Source organism: Fukomys damarensis, unplaced genomic scaffold (assembly GCF_012274545.1).
Source record: "Fukomys damarensis isolate Sample0158 unplaced genomic scaffold, DMR_v1.0_HiC HiC_scaffold_7, whole genome shotgun sequence".
NCBI lineage: Eukaryota > Metazoa > Chordata > Mammalia > Rodentia > Bathyergidae > Fukomys > Fukomys damarensis.
Genome location: NW_022900919.1, coordinates 43,460,904 through 43,479,706, shown reverse-complemented (window position 1 = coordinate 43,479,706; position 18,803 = coordinate 43,460,904). Strand labels below are relative to the sequence as shown.

At 44.8% G+C, this 18,803-nt stretch overlaps 1 protein-coding gene across 1 annotated transcript in view; it reads left to right on the top strand.

Moving 5' to 3' along the window:
• The window catches only part of Stk35 (serine/threonine kinase 35), a gene marked incomplete at its 5' end in the record, with an annotated part of 41,275 nt that overhangs the window by 11,055 nt on the left and 11,417 nt on the right, over positions 1-18,803 (top strand). Inside the window, one exon of the mRNA XM_010611062.2 lies at positions 3,401-4,150. Coding sequence (XP_010609364.1) covers positions 3,401-4,113 — 713 coding nt within the window. The remainder of the gene's footprint in view (positions 1-3,400; positions 4,151-18,803) is intronic.

The window sequence follows — 18,803 nt, the reverse complement described above, 5'->3', positions numbered from 1 at the left end:
TGAGAACCAAATCAAATTTAATGGTTAGGTTCGATGTTGACCTTATGGGAAATTTTGATTCAGTTCTTTTCCAGTCCAGTTTGCAACCAGAATCATGCAGAGATTTGAGTTCGTGAACTGGGGTACCACTGTACATCTGAAAAGTGGTGAAATAACCATAGCGTTGGAGTGGAAACTCACAGGACCCTTTCAGAGATGGGCCTGAGCCAAAACTCTTAATCACTGGACCTCTGTCAGCCCCTAGACTGAGGGACCACAGTAGCACTTTGAATCTTCATATAAGGGTCATTTTGGAGCTAGTGTTTCATTGATGACCAGTGGTTTGACTGTTTTCCCTTCCCCACTTCCTTAAAGTTAGCAGACTTTCTAAATGTCTGCAGGTCTCTCTTGAGAATCTGGAATACTAAGAAATTTGCAAAATGTGCTGGCCTTTCTCATGGTTAAATGTAAGAGTCATGCCATGGTTGCTAACCAGAATAGTTGGTATAATTTAATACAAACTAAAATAGAAATTTAAGACTGAGACCTTGTCTGGTTAGAGGACAGAAGTTATCTGGGAAATTGGGCAGGTATAAAGTAGGTTGGTTGTCAAACTGGGCTGAAGGTGTACATTAAGAATTTGGCTATGAAGGCTAATTTGGGGGCCATCGTTAGCAACTTTGGCATACATTTTGCAGCGATGGGCTTTTTAGACCTGTGTAGGTTTTAGCTATTACCACCTAAGTGTGATATTTTTGTGGAATCATCCTTGTTATTTTTCTGATGTAAATTTTGTCTTTTGCATAATTTGTGAGACCTTTATTCTCAGCACTAGGAGTATTGAAATCAGTGACTTTCTAAAGACCTGGTTGGGGTTGTGTGGCAATGAAGATGTTAGTGATGGCCAGTGCCTAATTCCCAAAGTACCTATGTTTTGAAAAATGTATTTTGTGTCTGTACCTTAATTCATAGTAATTGTATAGCATAGTTGCCGTTCTCATATTTAGTAGATGAGCCTGAGCCACTCAGGTTAAGGACTTGCCCAAGGTTCTAGGCATATTCCATCATGTTTTCCTCTAAACTAAGAATCCAGCCAGTAAACCCTTAGGTAGAGCTGGGATCTACACCCAGACTCCTTGCCTCGTGGTCTGTGCTTCTCTTCACCCTGGCTTGGTTCATGCACTGAGAGCCAGCCACCATCTGCATCCCCTCCCATCTATCTCATCCTCATCTTATTGTGAAGTAGCAGAGGCCAGGCAGGACTGCTATTCTGGTGTGTCTCTTCCAGTTTCTGGTGGGCAGATGGAGGCTTCTGCATGAAAATACATACTCCAGCTTCAGAAATAAGCCCAAGGGCCCCTACTTAGGGAAACAGTTTCCTCTCTGGGACAAATGGCTGTGTCCCCCAGTTATCACTCTGTTAATTTACTGATGGCACATCAGATCCCAAGAATGCTTCTTCCTTTTGGTTGTTTTCCTCTCCACAGCCCCTCAGGCTCAGCTCACTGCCTCAGAACAGGCTTTTCAGTCCAGGGATCCCATCTACTTTACCATGCACTAACTTAGGCCACTTTTTTACCTTTTTTCCAAATCTGTGTTACATACAGTCTGTTTGGCAGACCTGTTTTCTCTTTTCCTTCAGTTGCCATAGTTATCAACTTTGTGTATAGAATAATAATCATTTCCCACCCTTTATTCTCCCATCAGAAGTTCAACTATTTTCTAATATGCCTTTGCAGAAGGAATTTGATGGCTTTTAAATCATTTCCTTTCTGGCTGTACTTTCAGGAAACACTTCTTGCTCTTTTTCTTCTATCTCTCTACTAGAATCTAGATGGATTTGGGGTTCAGATTGCTGCTTCATTTTGCAGTGCTCTTTGGGTAGAGCCTCAGCCTGCTTGCCAGTGACCTAGAAAGAGGATTATGAGAGGGGTGAGAACTGTTCCAAAAAAAAAAAATACATCTACCCTAAACTAGTTCTACCTCTATCACCTTGATTATGAGTAACATAAACAAATAAATTGTATAATTGCAGGAGAGGTAAGGTCTATTAGGTTGTGATAAAAAGAAAAAAAAGCCTGGAGCTTTTTTCAAGTCATGTTGTTGGCTGTACATGGAATTCCCAAGCCTCTGGCTTTGGGACTATGTATTGATAATTTGAGGGCCATTTGTGGTAGCAGGAATCTTCTGGAGCTCTGATTGTCTTTATAATGTACCAAGGAGTAAATGACTAGCAACAGAGAGTGTTTGAGATGGTAAGGTTCTTGTCTTTGGTAGGATGAATATACCATGCTGGGAGCCAGAGAACTTAGTTACACCTTACTAGTATCACCACCCAGGGCAAGTTCCTTTGCTTTCATGCTCTCCTTTTCATTAGACATAAGACATCTGCCCTCTTAGACTTAGCTCCAGGGGCAGTTGCCATCAAATAACTTCCGTTTAAGGACTCAGTGTGGCAACAATCGCTTTGTAGGGAATATTGGGATTTGCTTGGAGATGACAGGCACCAGCTTTCCTGGTTTTGAACCCACACAACTCAATTCACTTTATGTATCTACCTCAGATGCTTCTGTTCCACCAGACTTCCTAGTCACACCTTCCTGGTTCATTTGTCCCTGTGTCATTATTCCAGTCTGCAGTTCCCTTCTCACTTTCCCCTCCTGATCTGCCTGTCCTTTGAAGGGTAACTCAGAGCCTGCACTCTGTGTGACTGCTTCAGACCTGCTGACTCCTACCTACCTTCCTATTGCCTATGTTTGGCTTTTGAAGGTTGCTTTGGCAGATACCTACTACCTCAAAACTAAGCCTCAGAGCTGAAGGCATATTACTTACTTGACATGTGTTAGACATATGGTATGCTAGCAATGGATATCGAAGAGTTGAAAATGCTTCTGAAATAATGTTAAAATGCCACTCCACATGTAGTAACAAGACTCCTTAAGCAGGTTAGGAAAAAAGAGAAGGTCATTTGCCTGACGAGAAGTAACAGTGATAATAGAAGCAGCAGACATTTGACAGCCTTCTCTCAAATTGTACCTGTTCATCTTCCCAGCAGCCTTGGGAAGTATGGGTGAAATGATGCTCCCTAATAACGACAAATATAAGGAAACAAAATGGTTTTATGGTCAACGAGACAGCTGTAAACTTAAGTTTGCACCCAGGCCTCTTAATTCCAACCCCCAGGTGCTCGACACCAGTCCCTAATGCCTGTGTCATATCTTTACTTGTCCTATGTTGATAGAAATATATCTGCATGTGTATAATTGGCTCAGTACCAGTTTTGTCAGTTTTCTTGGGGAAATTGTTTGTCACCACAGTCTTTTTTTAATGTAGTGCATTTCTTGCACTACATTAAAAAGGGCAAAAGTGATGTGAATGTGTCCATCTCACTGAGGCTCTTACCTGTCCTCCTTTGATTTAGGAGAAAGGATCCTGGGCTATGCTGAAGAGCCCTGCTATCTCTGGTTTGTCATGGAGTTCTGTGAAGGTGGAGACCTGAATCAGTACGTCTTGTCCCGGCGGCCAGACCCAGCCACCAACAAAAGCTTCATGCTACAGCTCACGAGCGCCATTGCCTTCCTGCACAAAAACCACATTGTGCACAGGGACCTAAAGCCAGACAACATCCTCATCACAGAGCGGTCGGGCACCCCCATCCTCAAAGTGGCAGACTTTGGACTGAGCAAAGTCTGTGCTGGGCTGGCACCTCGAGGCAAAGAGGGCAATCAAGACAACAAAAATGTGAATGTGAATAAATACTGGCTGTCGTCAGCCTGTGGCTCAGACTTCTACATGGCCCCTGAAGTCTGGGAGGGACACTACACAGCCAAGGCAGACATCTTTGCCCTGGGCATTATCATTTGGGCAATGATAGAAAGGATCACTTTCATAGACTCTGAGACCAAGAAGGAGCTCCTGGGGACCTACATTAAACAGGGAACTGAGATCGTCCCTGTTGGTGAGGCGCTGCTAGAAAACCCAAAGATGGAGTTGCACATCCCCCAGAAACGTAGGACTTCCATGTCTGAGGGGATCAAGCAGCTCTTGAAAGATATGTTGGCTGCTAACCCACAGGACCGGCCTGATGCCTTTGAACTTGAAACCAGAATGGACCGGGTCACATGTGCTGCTTAAAATTCAGGGCTGAACATCTTGGGTGTTTTAAAACTAGGTGAGTGCTCTCTTCTTGTTCTGCATGCACACTTACTGGACTGGGTTCTGTGTTTTGAGTCCTGGGGAGAAATACAGGGTGGATGGAGGAGTAAGTCCTTAGTATCAAAGACCCCACCCTGAATTTCAGTATGGAGATAGGTGGATTATTTGAGCCCAAGCTGGGAAATGCATTTTGAGGAGGACTGCATTTGGACTGATACTTTGTAAATTTTTAGAAAGATTTTTTCTTATCAAGTAATAAGTCACTGTAGAAAATGTGATACAAAAAGTATAAGTTTTCAGGGAACAATCACTATCCATAATTCTTTTCATACATCCACCTCTACATAGTTTAAATCTTACTGTAGTTAGGGAAAGTTGTATCCTGCTCCTTTCACTCAGTACTGGTTTGAACATTGCTCATGTCGTCCAGGTGTGACTTTCAGTGATTATATGGCATCCCACTGTATATGCCATCATTTATTCTGCTCTGAATAGCATGTTTCTTCACTTTAGATACTATAAATAAAACAACAGTGAAGTATTGCTTGTTTGTTAGAATTATTGAGGGGTTTCATTGGCCAAATACTCTACTAGGCTGTGGGGTAAATAGATACAAAAATCAAACACTCTCCTTCATGAATTCTGCAGCTTAATTAAGGAAAGAAGCATTCATTGATTTTTATCAGTTGCTTTACAGTGAAGGAGAGGGGTGTTGAAGGCAATTGACCTGTCTGGAGATGGTGCCCAGAGGCAAGAATAGCAAATAAAGGATAGAGTGGGGGAGTACCCTGGTTAGTTAGGAGGATCAGCCTCTACAAAGGACTCAAGGGAGCCTGGCACGTTGGGAAACCCTAGAACAGTGGTGGCAAACTTTTGGCATCCGTGCTATTTGTTTGTGGGCTATTTGTATCATTGAAAGCTCTAGAAGGTTTGCCATCGCTATCCTAGACCAATTTAGCTTTGTAAAAAATGTAGACATGTGATTAGGGAAGACAAAAACCTGCCAAGACAGGGACCAGTGTGGGTAGAGGTTGAGGTAAAATGCAGAGGTGGAGGCTAGGGCAGTAGATCAGAAACAGATTGCCATATATGCCTGGAACTGTACTTTCACACTGCACTCATTTCACCTTTACCACCCTACCAGGAGTTAAATGATTTATCCAGGAACCTACTACATTGAGGGCAAGTATATCTTACTTGAGCAGGCCGCTCCCCCTTTTCCTTGAATGTCAATATGGAAAGGCAGAAATAAGCTACTCTTAGATTTTGCTAAAGCCTTGAGGCGGGGGAGTGGGGTGCTGGTCGCAGTGATTATAGGGAACAAGCCTCAAGAATCATCATGTACAAGGTCAGATTCTTTTTATTTTTTTTGAGACAGGGTCTCACTAGGTAGTTCAGGCTGGCCTTGAACTCACTGTGTAGCCTGGGTAAGCCTCAAACTTGAAGCGGTCTTTCTGCCTCAGCCTCCCAAGTGCTGGGATTACAGGGATGCACCACCATGCCTAGTTTAAGATCAGTTCTTAATCCCCCTTGTTACTCAGATTTCTATGTGGAGGTGGCTCGTGCAGAGTTGAGCTGGGTCCGTCTGTGAGTTCTCATTGAGCATGCTTGGAAGTTAGTCACTAGGTTTAATTCTTCCATTCCACAGACATTTTGAGAACCTTCCACATGCCCGGCTAATTTGTCTGCCACCCAGTGAGTAGGAGAAGAGTCTTTCCCCAAAACGAGACTTGGGTGGTGCTGTGTTAGAAACCAAAGATTTGGCTTACCAGTGTTTGAATTGTATTTCATTCTGTCATTTCCTATTTCCATCTCACCTTTTCAGTTTTTTTGAAAGATCTCATACAATTCAAATTTGCCCTGGTAAAGGAGGAAGGTTGGCATTTGAAGGAATTGAATTTGGGTTAAGATTATGAGGTTGTCACAACTAATTGAGATCAGGGCTCCCAATTTGACATCCACACTTGGGATTTGTGTTGCTTTTTAGGGCAAAGTTTTGTTAAACACAGGTACTTCTTTTATCTAGGAGAACTAGGTGACCATGAAAATAAGAGAAACTTGTTTACCTTAAGTGTTCCAGGAGAGTTAGGTGATTCAGTTTGTGATGCTAACAGCTAATTACCACTGAACCAGTGGTAGTTTCTGACCATAACCTATCTTCTTGCACTGTCCTGGGGTGGGGGTGGGGGTGGGGGGTTGTCACTCTGGATTGTAGGCATTGATCTAGGTCTTGAGTGCCTGGGGCCAAACCTTGTGCTATTAGAAGCTGCATTCTTGTTGTGAGGTATCTGGCTGATTAGAGAGTCACAAGCTTGAGTTGGAAAGAAAACTGAATACAACCCCTCTCCCCTTGCCAAGCTTTATAGACAACGAAGCTAATTCCATTTATTCATTCAATATACTTAACAGCAAACTTATTTGCCACATATTATTTTAGATACAGATGATATATTTGAACAGAAAAGATAAAGTTTCGCAGTTGTGGAGCTTTCTCTTTAGTACACATAATAAAACACAAGTCATCTGTGAGTGCATAGGAAAGAGAAGAATGAGGTAACTAAAAGTTAAATAGAGTAGGCTTTGTAGGCCATGGCAGAGATTTTGACTTTTGTTTTTATGTGACGTGTGTTTTGAGCTTTGACATTTGGTCCTTTGAAAGGGTCACTTCATCTGCTGTGCCAAAAGTAGGATATAAGGGAAAAGTGAGAAGGTAAGATGCAAGGACCCTGTAGTAATCCAGTTCCAAGGTGGTAGTGGCTTGAGATTGTGGAGGAGGGGAGTTGATTGGATTTGGGGTATATTTTAAAGTCAGAGACAGTAAGATTTCCTGTGGATTGGATACAAGGTATGAGAAGGAATTAAGTGTGACTGCAAGGTTGTGGCCTAAGATACTGGAAAGATAGAGTTGCTATCAAGTGAGATGGGAAAACATCAGAGAAGGAATGGGTTTGGCTGGAGAAATTTGGGTTTTGTCTTCTGGGAGTGATTGAACTCTGGATTGTCTAACATTAAGATTGGCGAGAAAGACGGGAGCTGATAGGAAGAAGTAATCAGTGGCATTTCCCTTGGGTAAGTTAAGTGAGATGAAGACTGGGTATTGATGATCAGGTTTGCCAGGTGGGAAGACATTGGCGACTCTAGGAGTTATAGGAAACCAAGTGAGAGCAGCTTTTAGAGTGATATTAACACTGAGAAACATAGCAGTTATATAAGTATATTTTATGAAAAATAACTTCAAAAATGAAAAGTAAGCATTATAAGTAGAGTGGCATTGTTATATGTATTTGCAAACCTCTTTAATGTCTCCCTTAGTAGTCAGCTGGTTTCTCATTTGCTTCTGCATTGTAATCTGGGCCATCATCATGTAATTTCTGGAAAGTTCTATTGTATAAAGGAGAGAATGGAAGTGAAAAAGGCAAATAATACCTTTTATCAGTATGAAAAAGTTTGGCTTCACAGACTGCCCTTTGAGAACCAGTAGTACAGATGGCTCTGAGGAATTTTGCTGTGAAGACTTAACTGAGAGGGCTGGGGATTTAGCTCAGTGGTTCGGGTGCCTGATTGGCAAGTGCAAGGACCCAAGTTCAATCCCCAGTACCAAAAATAAAACAAAAAAAAAAAAAAAAGAAAGACTAACAGAGAAGTGGGTGGTAGCTAGAAACTTAGAGAGAGAAGGGGATTGTTTACAATCCCAAGTGAAGGAACAGAACTTATGTGTCCTGATTCTTTTCCAATTTTCCTGTTAGACTTGTTGCATTTCAGACAAGCTGCATATAATAAGCATACCTGACCCCAGCCCAGTTCCAACGTGAAGACACACCTTAGTATTCTAAGACTGTGGATTTCAGAATAACATTTAAATCAAGGCTAAATTATATCAGGCTTTTTTTTGCCATAGTGAAAGAAAATGCACTTTGTGTTGGAAAGTTGGGATTCCCTTGAAAGGACTGTTGGCTAGTGACTGTGCACAGATTGAGTCCTATTTGTGGTAAATATAAGAAACTATCTTGTGCAATTAAATGTTCCAGAAAGATGTATCTATTTTTAATAATTACTCGACAATGGGCCCTGTCTCTGCTTTGTCAGTTTTGGAAGATGTTTAATAATTCCTAATGGATCCTACCAGCCAGCCACTAGCTTTATCCCAGCCGGAAGGTGGCTAAAGTGATGTTCCAGGTGCCACCACCCACATGTTACCAGGGAGGTTGTTGTGGGATGAAGGAATCTGCATTCGGGCCAAGTCTGCTATACAGTACACAAACCTCTGTTACTAGGGCCTTTTGAGGCCAATCCCTTGAATGACGTCTATTTGGAGTGGGCAGCTAAGGCCTGCTGAAGGAAATCAGATGTTGATGTGACCCAAGAGGTCATAGAAAGTATTCTTTGCTTCAGATGAAATCTTGGTAGCTGCCTCCCATAACAGAAAAAAGTCATGCCTGATTTCTTGGTAAAAGTTACATAGCTAGTAGGGGGCCACATCTAGATTTGAATGTAAGCCTTAGTCCATGGTTAACCACTGTGGTGTATTGGCTCTTGAATCATCTCAATTGTCTATAAACTTTAAATGGTTTCATAATTGAATTCAGCAAATTATTAGATATTAACCATATTGAATTTCCTTCCCTCCTTTGCATGAGCATCCTGAGAAGGGTAACATGAAGATGAGACACCTGGTGTTTAGGTGTCCCATGAGAGGAGGTAGTTTCTTTTGCTCTGAGAGAGTTCAGAGTATGCTGCTCCAAAGGGCACTGTAAGTAGAGAGGCTTTATGGGGCGGTTGTAGCTAGCAAGGAGCCAATATCAGTGGTTGATTCTGTACTTTAGTTTTGGGGTTTGGGGGGTTTTTTGTTTGTTTATTGTTATTTTAAGGAATCTCTATACTGATTTCCATATTTTTGTTTCGTTTTGGTTTTTGGTACTGGGAATCAGACTCAAGACCTTGCGCTGGTGAGGCAGGTGCAGTGCCACTGGGCTATATCCCCAGCCCTTTTTTTTTTGATACCAGGGATCGAACTAAGGACCTCATGCTTGCCAAGCAGGCAATGTGCCACTGAGCTAAATCCCCAGCCCAATTCTGTGCTTTAGAAGCTGATTACAGACAGCTTAATCTTTGCTGGAGCCTTGAACTGTGGGCATGTGTGGGTATGGATCCTAGTGGGTTCTAGGTACCTGAGTACTTGGGACCTTGTCCCTACTGGTGTTTTTGGAGTTTTCCTCCCCAGATAGGGAAGGCTAGTGTTCTGTAAGGCTCAGCAGCTCCCATGTGGCCTGCAGTTGCCATCTCTTTTGATTGTTCCCCTTGCATGGCCAGAGGAGCCAAACTGTCAGTTATGTAATGGGGCTTCTCACCCTGAGGATCAGCTGTCCCTTAAAGTTCTTGCAGGTCTTAAGCATCTGGGAGGGCTCAGGCAGGCTCTGGGGCTGTAGCAAGGCCCAGATGCTCCTCACTCTCTTCCTCCCTGGTATCCTGGGCTCCGTCCAGCCAGACAGCATCCCTCTGGGTAATAACGGGGGCTCTTGTAATCAGCCAGCTACAAGCAATGCATCCTGGAGGCACAGCGTTCCTTCCAGCTCTCATTTCCTCTGACCTCAGGGGCACACAGATACAGTAATAGCTATGGGTTCCAGAGCCTGCTTTGAGGGACCCCTGACCTGGGGGCAGGGGGCAGTGACCCTGCCCTTTTTCATCTCTAGCCCTGAATTAAGCACTATTATTACAAATTACCTTTCTAACTATTCTGTTGTTTGCCCTCATTCTACAGATAAGGGAACTGGAGTTTCTCAAGTTTTGAAAGTCAAGATTTTGATACAGGGTGCATCTGATTGGAGATTCCACTGTTCCATTTTGCCTCCTAAGTGACTTAGGAGTGGTGGGCTCCCCTCCAGTAGCGCTACACCAACGGCCCCGTAGATCTCAGTGGACAGGCTGCCATGGGTATGTCATGGGTATCATCCAGTCTGGCAGCTGACCCTAGGCACACCATTGCACAGTCAACAGCCAGTCATTCAGATGAGGTCAGCCTTATGCAGATTCCTCTAGGCTTTACCCTGACACAGCCCTAAATGTCGGCAGGGGTGGCAAGGCTGATAGTGAGGCACCACTGTGATGAGGGGTCTGGCAGCACAAGAGGCAGAAGCCACATGAACAGGCTGAGGTCAAAATTACCAAATGATAGGAGAGTGAGAGACCCATAATACACCCCAGGCACAGCAGCCAAGAAAGTACAAGGCACTAGGGAGTGCCAATAGAACAGTCTGTAGCACCATCCATAAATGCCCTCTACATGTCTGGTCCCTGGCACCCCAGAAGAAGCCTGTTCCAAGGAATTAATGAACAACAACAACCAGCAAAATGGCAGAATAGTTGTGTTTCTCCCCAGCATGAAATTCTGAATGTAAAGACAGGTCATCTTTTGTGCCTACTGAAATTGGTGGGGCTGCCTGTACCCCTTGATTGAAATGTTCTTAGGTGAGGTCAGGTTTGGTAGGCAGGATCCCTCCTGGCATCAGGCAGACTCTTGTCCAGTGGAGGTATTGATCACTTAGAGTAGACCCCAATGTTTTACCCTAGGAGCTTACAGTTTAATAGTGGGGACAAGACATGGGCCCTGTCAAAATCCAGGAAGAGGTTTCGTGAAGGAGATGGTGTTTGGGGTCTGTTCTTAATCTTGTAACAGCCAGGTGGTCTATAAGGTCACACCTTGGGATACAGTACTCTTAGCTGTTCTTGTAGTGATCTCCACAAGTGGAGGTGTGTGGAGCCAGGCCTGAGGAAAACACAAGGTTTTGTCTTAATAGACAAGGCAGAGAGCTATCAAACTCCCAGCCCCTTTCATTTCCCCTAGTGGGTCCTCCATGCTGTTACAAAATCAAAGAAATGGATACTTTCACCAGCATTTCAAGGATTCAAGCATGGCAGGCCTTAAAACTGCCAGCCAAGTTTAAAATAAATCAATACCATAAAATACTGCAATGAATTTCCCAACTTTAGAGGAATTTCGCTTTCAGTGAGAGGTGCCAGGGGAAAGTTGTAACTCAGCCTGCATCATACACAGGTCAGAAAAAATTCTGAATTTTGTTTCAGAAAGTGATGCCTGGGGACTCGAGTAGATTGGAACCACCTAGGCTCTTCATAGTGCATAGTGAGGAAAATAGAAATGCTCCTGTTTTCCCAGGCAGCAAAAAGCATGGGGGTCAGGGTGAGTAGTCTTTTGAATGGCTGTGGTTTTTGTTTTTCTGAATCCAGAGACATGGTACTGTGATAGTGATGGGGAAAGCGGGTTGGCTTTCAGTGTATCATGTTGGATTTTAGTACCAGTCATCTCTTCCAGTGGGAAAATTACCAAGACATTGCCAGCCAATTGACTCATTGGACATCTACTTCCATCCTTTTGGGAAAGGAGTACCCTTAGCAACCACATGCAACACCCCTCTTTTTCTTTCTAGTCTGCTTTTCGGGGGGGGGGGTGCCCTTCCAGAAAGCTGGAATCTAAGGCTTAAAGTAGGAGTATAGTACTGTTGGACTTTGGCAGATTGCGTGGGCATTACTAGTACAGCCCAACCCCTTGTACCAAGCTACCAAGCATAAAGAGAACTAGAAGGCATAAGTGAAAACTTATTTGTTGTTAGTAACCAGTTTGCCTGCTTGGATTTGGTGAATGTTTGGAAGGTACCCTTGGTTTGCATAGAGCAACAGAAAGGAGTATGAGTCTGCCACACCTCACACAAACAACAGGGTGTCTTTTACCTTTAGCAAAACTTGTTCTGGGGTTTCAGTCAAGTACCTAAACTGAAATCCAGATGTCACCACTGACATTGTCCAGAGTCCTCCTGCCTCCTCTGCCCAGAATTAGACCTTATGGCCTGGGCACCAGCTGGCCCATTGTGGCACCAAAAGCCGTTGAAGAGGACACAGCTTCATCCCACTGTTGCAGATGTCCTGTAGCCATGTGGCAGCTGTCATCAGAACTCCAGTTTGCCACCTGCTTCTAGAATTAGGTTTAAGTGATGCCATGAACAGACTATTCCTTGACCATAGGTGAATTATAGCTCTGATTGGAAGGAGAAGGATTGCTTCTGTTTCCTCAGAGGCAGGAACTGAGTATCATGAGTGAGGTGTTTCCTCCTGAATAGGTCGAGGCTATTCCATGATCTGAAAGATAACTTCAAGCCATCATCACACTCCTCCTGCACCCTCCTCATTAGATCCCACTCTCTAACACACAAACAGCATCATTGAGAAAGCGTGGCTCTCAAAACATGGTCTTCATACCAGCGACACTGGGAATCTGTTAAAAGGCCCAATTCTGGCCCCACCTCATACCTACAGAATTTAAAGCTAGGGAGGGTAAGTTTTAGAGTTTTCTTCCAGGCCAAACACATGCACAAGCTGCATACTGCATGCATAAGCTGGAGAACTATCCTTGCAAAGGGATAAAGGCACAACTGCCACCTTGCCATCTTCCTAATATGTGGGCTGTATGACCCTCAACTTTTATCGTTTTACCCTCTGAAACTTTGAAGCTGGGCCTGAAACCCAGGAGAGCCTGTGAAGTTCTAATCCTGACCAGTATACTTTTCCTGGTGATTCTTTACTTTGGACAAGCTACTCCTATCTGGCCTCTGGTTTCCTCATTCAGAGAGAGAACCAGGGCACCTGAAAGACCATCCTTGACCCGCTTCCCTGTGCCCTATGCCTGGTTTGTTCCTCATCTGAATGAGAAACAATGGTGAACCATTGTTCTAGGACTGGGACAATGTTTTCTTGCTTATTCTCAGGCTGTGTATATTAAGAAAGAGGCAAGGCCCTGTGGCCTCCTGCTCCCGAAGAAATAATTTAGTAGACTTTAGAACCATACTAAGGAAGAATGTCTTAGGATGATCTCCAGTGAGTACCAGGAGGGCAACACAGGGTAACAGCAAAGTCTGCTGGTAGGGAGGTCACCCCCAGAGAAAGAAAATTGAGACACAGTAGGGCACGTAGAATGATGACACTGTGATGCATAGGCAAGTTTTGAATGGTGGTGACTAGAAAACTTCATTTGGTCGTCCTTCAGGCATAGACTGAGCACCTGTTGCATGCCACGTTTAAACTATGTAATGGATATCCCTGGAGTTGGTGCATTTAAACTCTGGGTACCTTTTGGGACTTTGGAATCCTTCTTTGTAAAAGGGGTTTATGTAGGGGTTATCTAGGGGTTGCCACAGGCACTCAACAGATGTTGGATCCTGCTGTCCTTTCATGCCAGTTCTTGACCAAGCAGAGCTAGAACTACCAGTAGCATCTCAGAGTGTGCTGGTTCCTGTGCTGCCCTCCTTTCCCTTCTAATAAAAAGGAAAAGACACAAACACACACCAGATGAGCCCATTAGTTTTTTATTGAGGTGCTTGTAATGCCCTGGTGGAAAAAATAGGCCTGGTACGAGGCAGACTTAGATCCCAGTTTGAGAGACATGTCATAAAGGAGTAATGCAGATATATCAGTCGGGAATGGATGAAGAAAATGGCAGTAAATATGCGACCTTCCCAGGGTGATTGGAGAGTTTTTCTGCAAGCTTGACCCTAAAACAGACTTGAAGATTAAGCCCTTTGTCTAGCAGAGGAGGAAGGAGCTGTCTGCAGCCCTGTAGGCACAAGTGTGGTAAGGCCAGTAGGAGATGGGAAACTGATCAGGGCAACTTTGTAGGTCATGACAAATTTTTGAACTGTGATTTTGACCTTGGATGTATACATTGAAAGGATTGCTCTGGCTGTTGTCTTGCCAGAATTGGAGGCAAGTGTGGTGGAAGCAGGAAGCCCGGTTAGGAAGTCTAGTTGCCCAGGTTAGGGGACATGGCACTGGAGGTGGTGCAGGGTGAATTTTGAGGTTTTCTGAAGGGGTCTTGCAGACTGAATTAGGGCCATAAGGAAGGGATAACTCAGAGGTGACTCTGATCTGTGGCACATGTATCTGTCAGTGGGGCAGAACTCTTAAGAGGTAGGGATATGACGGCAAAAGGAGAGGGACTTGAAGTGGAATGGTATCTCAAATTTGGTACTGAAGGCAGGGCACCTTCACGGGCATGGAGTAGAATGATCTTCTGGGACCTAGGGCTGTGTTCCTAATTTTGTATTCAGCTCAATTTTGTTGTTTTATTCTTACCTTGTAATCAGCTTCTCCTTAGGTGACTGTTGTGTCTGGCTCTTAGGTCTTTATTTGCATATGTACTCTTCTGTAATCATGTCTCAAGAACACAAAGTTTTGTTGGTTTTGTATTATTTTGGTTTTTAGAATTGAAAACCTATGCCGGTCTAGACACATGGCCTGCCTGTTGGTTTTGCCATGGAGCAGCCTTCTAGCACCAGCATTTTGCTTTTATATATATATCTATATAGCGGGGGAGGTCCTTGCACTTTCAAGGCAGGCGGCAGTATTTGTTTTTAATAGTTACAGAACACCAGGACTATGATTGCTAGCTACAATAAAATTGATTTTGAGTCAGTTTTTTATTTGCAATTTGGGAAATCTTTTTCTATTTTGAGTTAAGGAAAAGAATGCAGGGAAGGAGTTGGAGGAAGAAACTCTGGTCTCAGTTGCCTTCCGGTTTCTAAACGAAAGTACCAGAAGCTGAGGGCTGATTCTCCAGCCTTAACTTGGTATACTGCTAGTGGGGGATCGGGGGTGCTTCATGGTTGTTCCTTGAACTGTTCTTCCACGGTTTGGAAGAACAATACATAGAGGCATGTCTCTCCCATGGAAACCAGGAACTCCTAGGTGTATATCTGCACTCATAGCAGATGCACATTGAGAGCTTTCAGAGCTTGCTGCTGGTAGCCCTTCATTTGCTGTTTTCTCTGCAGAGGAACAAGTAAACTTGAACAGTGCAAGCTAGAATCATCGTTAGCATGACAAAGTATATAGGAAGGGGAGGAAAAGGGGTCAGTCAGGGTGGGGGAGTGTCTCCCTATCTCATCACATCTTGTTTAGCTTATGCCGCTTGCCAGACAGTACTCCCCACTTTATTTTATTTGAGGTTTTTGAGACAGGGTCTCACTGTGTAGCTCAGGCTGGCTTTGAACCTCCTGCCTCTGCCTCTGTGCTGGGATTATAGGTGTGCACTACCACACCCAGCTCTGCTTGTCTTGTTAAATTTTTACCCTTGTCCTCTGTACCTTTGCCTACCTCACCCCCTTCCAGAAAGAAAGTGATTTGCTCCTGGCCACACAGCTTATTGTCTTTAGCTCAAGGGCTAGAGCTCAAGCCAGGCTCTTCCCAAGAAAGTTCATCTGGGCAAGTCTGAAGTGGCCCTTACTGTCTCAGGGCTACCAGGCACTTAGAGGAGAACATGCTGGCTTTTCAAGAAGCAATGGCAGAAGCAATGTGACTGTAGATGAACCTTAAGAAAAGAACTGGCAAGGGTCTCCTGAGCAGGGGGGTCAACATGAGCACAGGCAGAGCATGGAAAATGTGTGGGAAAAGTATCCCTGCCACACCTCACACAGAGGCCAGGATTGGAAGTTAAGTGGCACTGTGTTGCCCGTAGCCTGGAATGCCAGGCTGAGGAGGATGATAAACTTCATCCTGTAGCGGTTGGGGTGATCTGAGTGGGGGGTGGGCTGTAAGAGGTTGTGTTTTAGGAGGCTGTCGGAATAGTGAGGGGTGAGCTGTCAGCCCCCCAAGGGAGGGAGACGAGATGCCATACGTGGCAGTATGTCTCCAGCAGGTGAGACTGTATGTTTGTCTTTCCGAGTCTGTGAAGGAAGAAAGGACAGCAGCTGGATAGAGGGTTGGAATTACGGTATTGGGACATCACAGGGCTCCATGTTGAACCTGATGGGCTGGAAAGCCTGGGTTTAAACTGCTGCTCTGAAACTTACTAGCTGGCTGACTTTGGCCAAATGGTATACCTCCTCCAGATCCTAAATACGGGATGGTGCTCACTGTACTGTACACACTGCAGTTGTGGCCTGCACATGGCAGATCCAGCAATGGTGGCTCAGTGTATTGCACTCATCCTGTTTTGTTTTTGCCTGATCCTCATAGGCAAATCACGTGTTTTCACTGGGCTTTTTTCTAGCTGTTTGTTAACTCTTTCCCTTAAGAGGGCTCCAAACCCCTTAGCAAGTGCCCCCATGAGTTCCCCTGTGTGTACTGACTTTGGACCAGTTGCTATAACCAGAACTCCATATGGTCTCCCTTTGCCCAGACTACACTTTGGGCACCACCTTGTTTGTACTTATCCTTTTATAACCACAAATTGTCCTGCCCCCATATGGAAGAGTGACCTCTTCTAGCTAGCAGAGGAACTTAGACATCTTCCTCTTGGCAGAAGCCCTTAGGGTAACTCCCAGCATCCCAGCCTTTTCCCCAAGCCCTTCCTTAGCTAATAACAGCAGCCACAGCTGAACCTATCCCTGTGGGGACCAATTGAGGCAATTGGCAGCTTTAATTTCAACCTCATGCTTAATAAGGAGAGGAAGAGAATTCGTCAGGGTATCCACATAGCTAACTGCCAATTAGCAGGGCTGTTTCTGGGGACAAAAAGTTGGTCTTCAGGTTCCACCCAGGACCTGTTTACCAGCTAAGGTGCTTAAGGGAAACCACCAAGCCCACCACCCAGGGTCCCTTGACTTCCCTGAGAGACCAGGTTTCAATCACTCTTGAGTTCTTAGATCCAGACAGATGACTCAGTGTGTAGCCCTGCCTGCTGCTGGTAACCACAGAGACCTCCGCCTCCAGAATTTCATTCTTGCCTTGTGATGATTCTTTTTGTGCATTTGGAGAACATTTTAATACTCAGCTAGCACTTTTGGCAGCACACTCCAGGGAATGAGAAGGTTCTAAATAATATTGAGTTAGCAGTGGTGACGACATGATCATTGCTATAATGGGACCAAGTCGCTGTGCCTAAGAGCTTCTGCAGTAACTGTTTGCTGAAGTTGGCGTAGAATCATTCAGTGCCCAGACTGAACTTTCTGGCATACTTGAGATAAAGCTAATGTGTTTGTGGCAGCATACCATCTTGGCTTTAAACTCTGATCACACCCTGTCTCAGCAAGTCACACCCTGCCATACACTGGGCCGGCCAGCAGTGTGTCCTCAGTGTAGGAAGTGGGCCGTGGACTGGGCATCAGTTTCTGGGACATAGCACCCGCCTCCTGTTTGTGGTGTTCATCTCTTCTCAGGAGGATCCCAGGCTCTGCTTGGAACCTTTGGGGAGAGGAATTCCACTACCCCTCCTTAGGGAGGCTTTGGCGTTAGGACCTGAAGTCGGCCTCACCCTAAATACTCACTGATCCCCTACACCCTAGGCACACAGGTTATAGAATAATCCAGTGCTGTGTGGAGCCCCCTTTAGCATTCAGCTTCTTTCTCATTAAGAGTTTTTGCCTGCATACATCAGGAAGCTACAGATGTCTTCTTGGCTCTCAATAGTCTTCTGCATTTTACTCTAGCATCTCTGAATAGGAAAACACCTGGGAGCCCACACCTCAGATTATATCTGTGCTGTTAAAGTCTGTGTGACAGTGTGCCTTTCAAGGTCCATAGGGCTGCCTTCCTCTGGACACGCATGGAAGTGCACAGAATATAGAAGGTGGGGTTAGGTTTTCTTAGGTGAAAGGGAGGCCCCTAGCTGCAGGAGCCAGGGCTCAATTCTTGTAGGTTGCCGCCACCTCCTCTAACACTTAAGTTGTTTTGAGAGTCTAAGTCCTGCAGTGCTCCAGTAGCACCCAACTAAAACTCCATCACCTCCTTCTTGGCTTCTTGCTAGCCAAAGGAAGGTAGTAGGTATTTTTTGGCATTTTAAAGATGGTTGGGTCTGGAAGGCAACCGTATATCTTAAGACTTGAGGAAAGCAGAATTTTATACCAAACTTAAGTCTCCCATGTCACTGTGCTCTTGTCATAAACTCCTTACCATGGCTAACTTAGATTCAAGGGACATAGTCTGAAGCCAAGCCAGCCCCCACTACCATGCCTGATTTCAAGGGCCCTCTCACTTAAAGAGAAAGTATTTGTAGACAGTTGGATATTCTTTTCCCTTGGAGGAGGATCTGCTGAAAAGGTGGCAGGGGAAGGGCAGTGGAGAGAGCTGGAGTAGAGACAAGAACGTCCTCATTTTGTAATCTACGGGTTCTGTAAAGAAAATCCATTGATCCCATGTGCTCATTTCTCCCACCCAGCCCTTATGGTGTGAGAGGGACTTCACAGGAAGGCATGGTGGAAAGATAGCAAGATGTCAGGGGTGGACACAGTCTTGGCCCTGTCCCTTACCAGCTGTTGGAGCATGGAGAAGTAGCCAGCCCTCTGGGTGAGGACAAGCATCCTTCTCCACACCTGGCTGCTCAGATGTTCAGTAGGAGTGTGTGCAAAGGGCCTGGCAGAGAAGTGGAAACTCAACCAAAGGCAGAGATTTTTATAACCATACTTTTATGTTAAGATGCTGTCGTACTGAATGATTCTGTGAAGTTTATAAATTAATTTTGTGTTGCCATGTACAACTCACTTTCTACCAGTCACTCAGTATTTGAATTCTTTTAAAAACCCAACACTGCTCGGCGTGGTGGCACATGCCTGTAACCCCAGCACGCTGCGAGGCTGAGGCAGGAGGATCGCTGTGAGTTCGAGACCAGCCTGGATTACATAGTGAGTTCCAGGTCAGTCTCAACAACATGGTGAGACCCTGTCTCA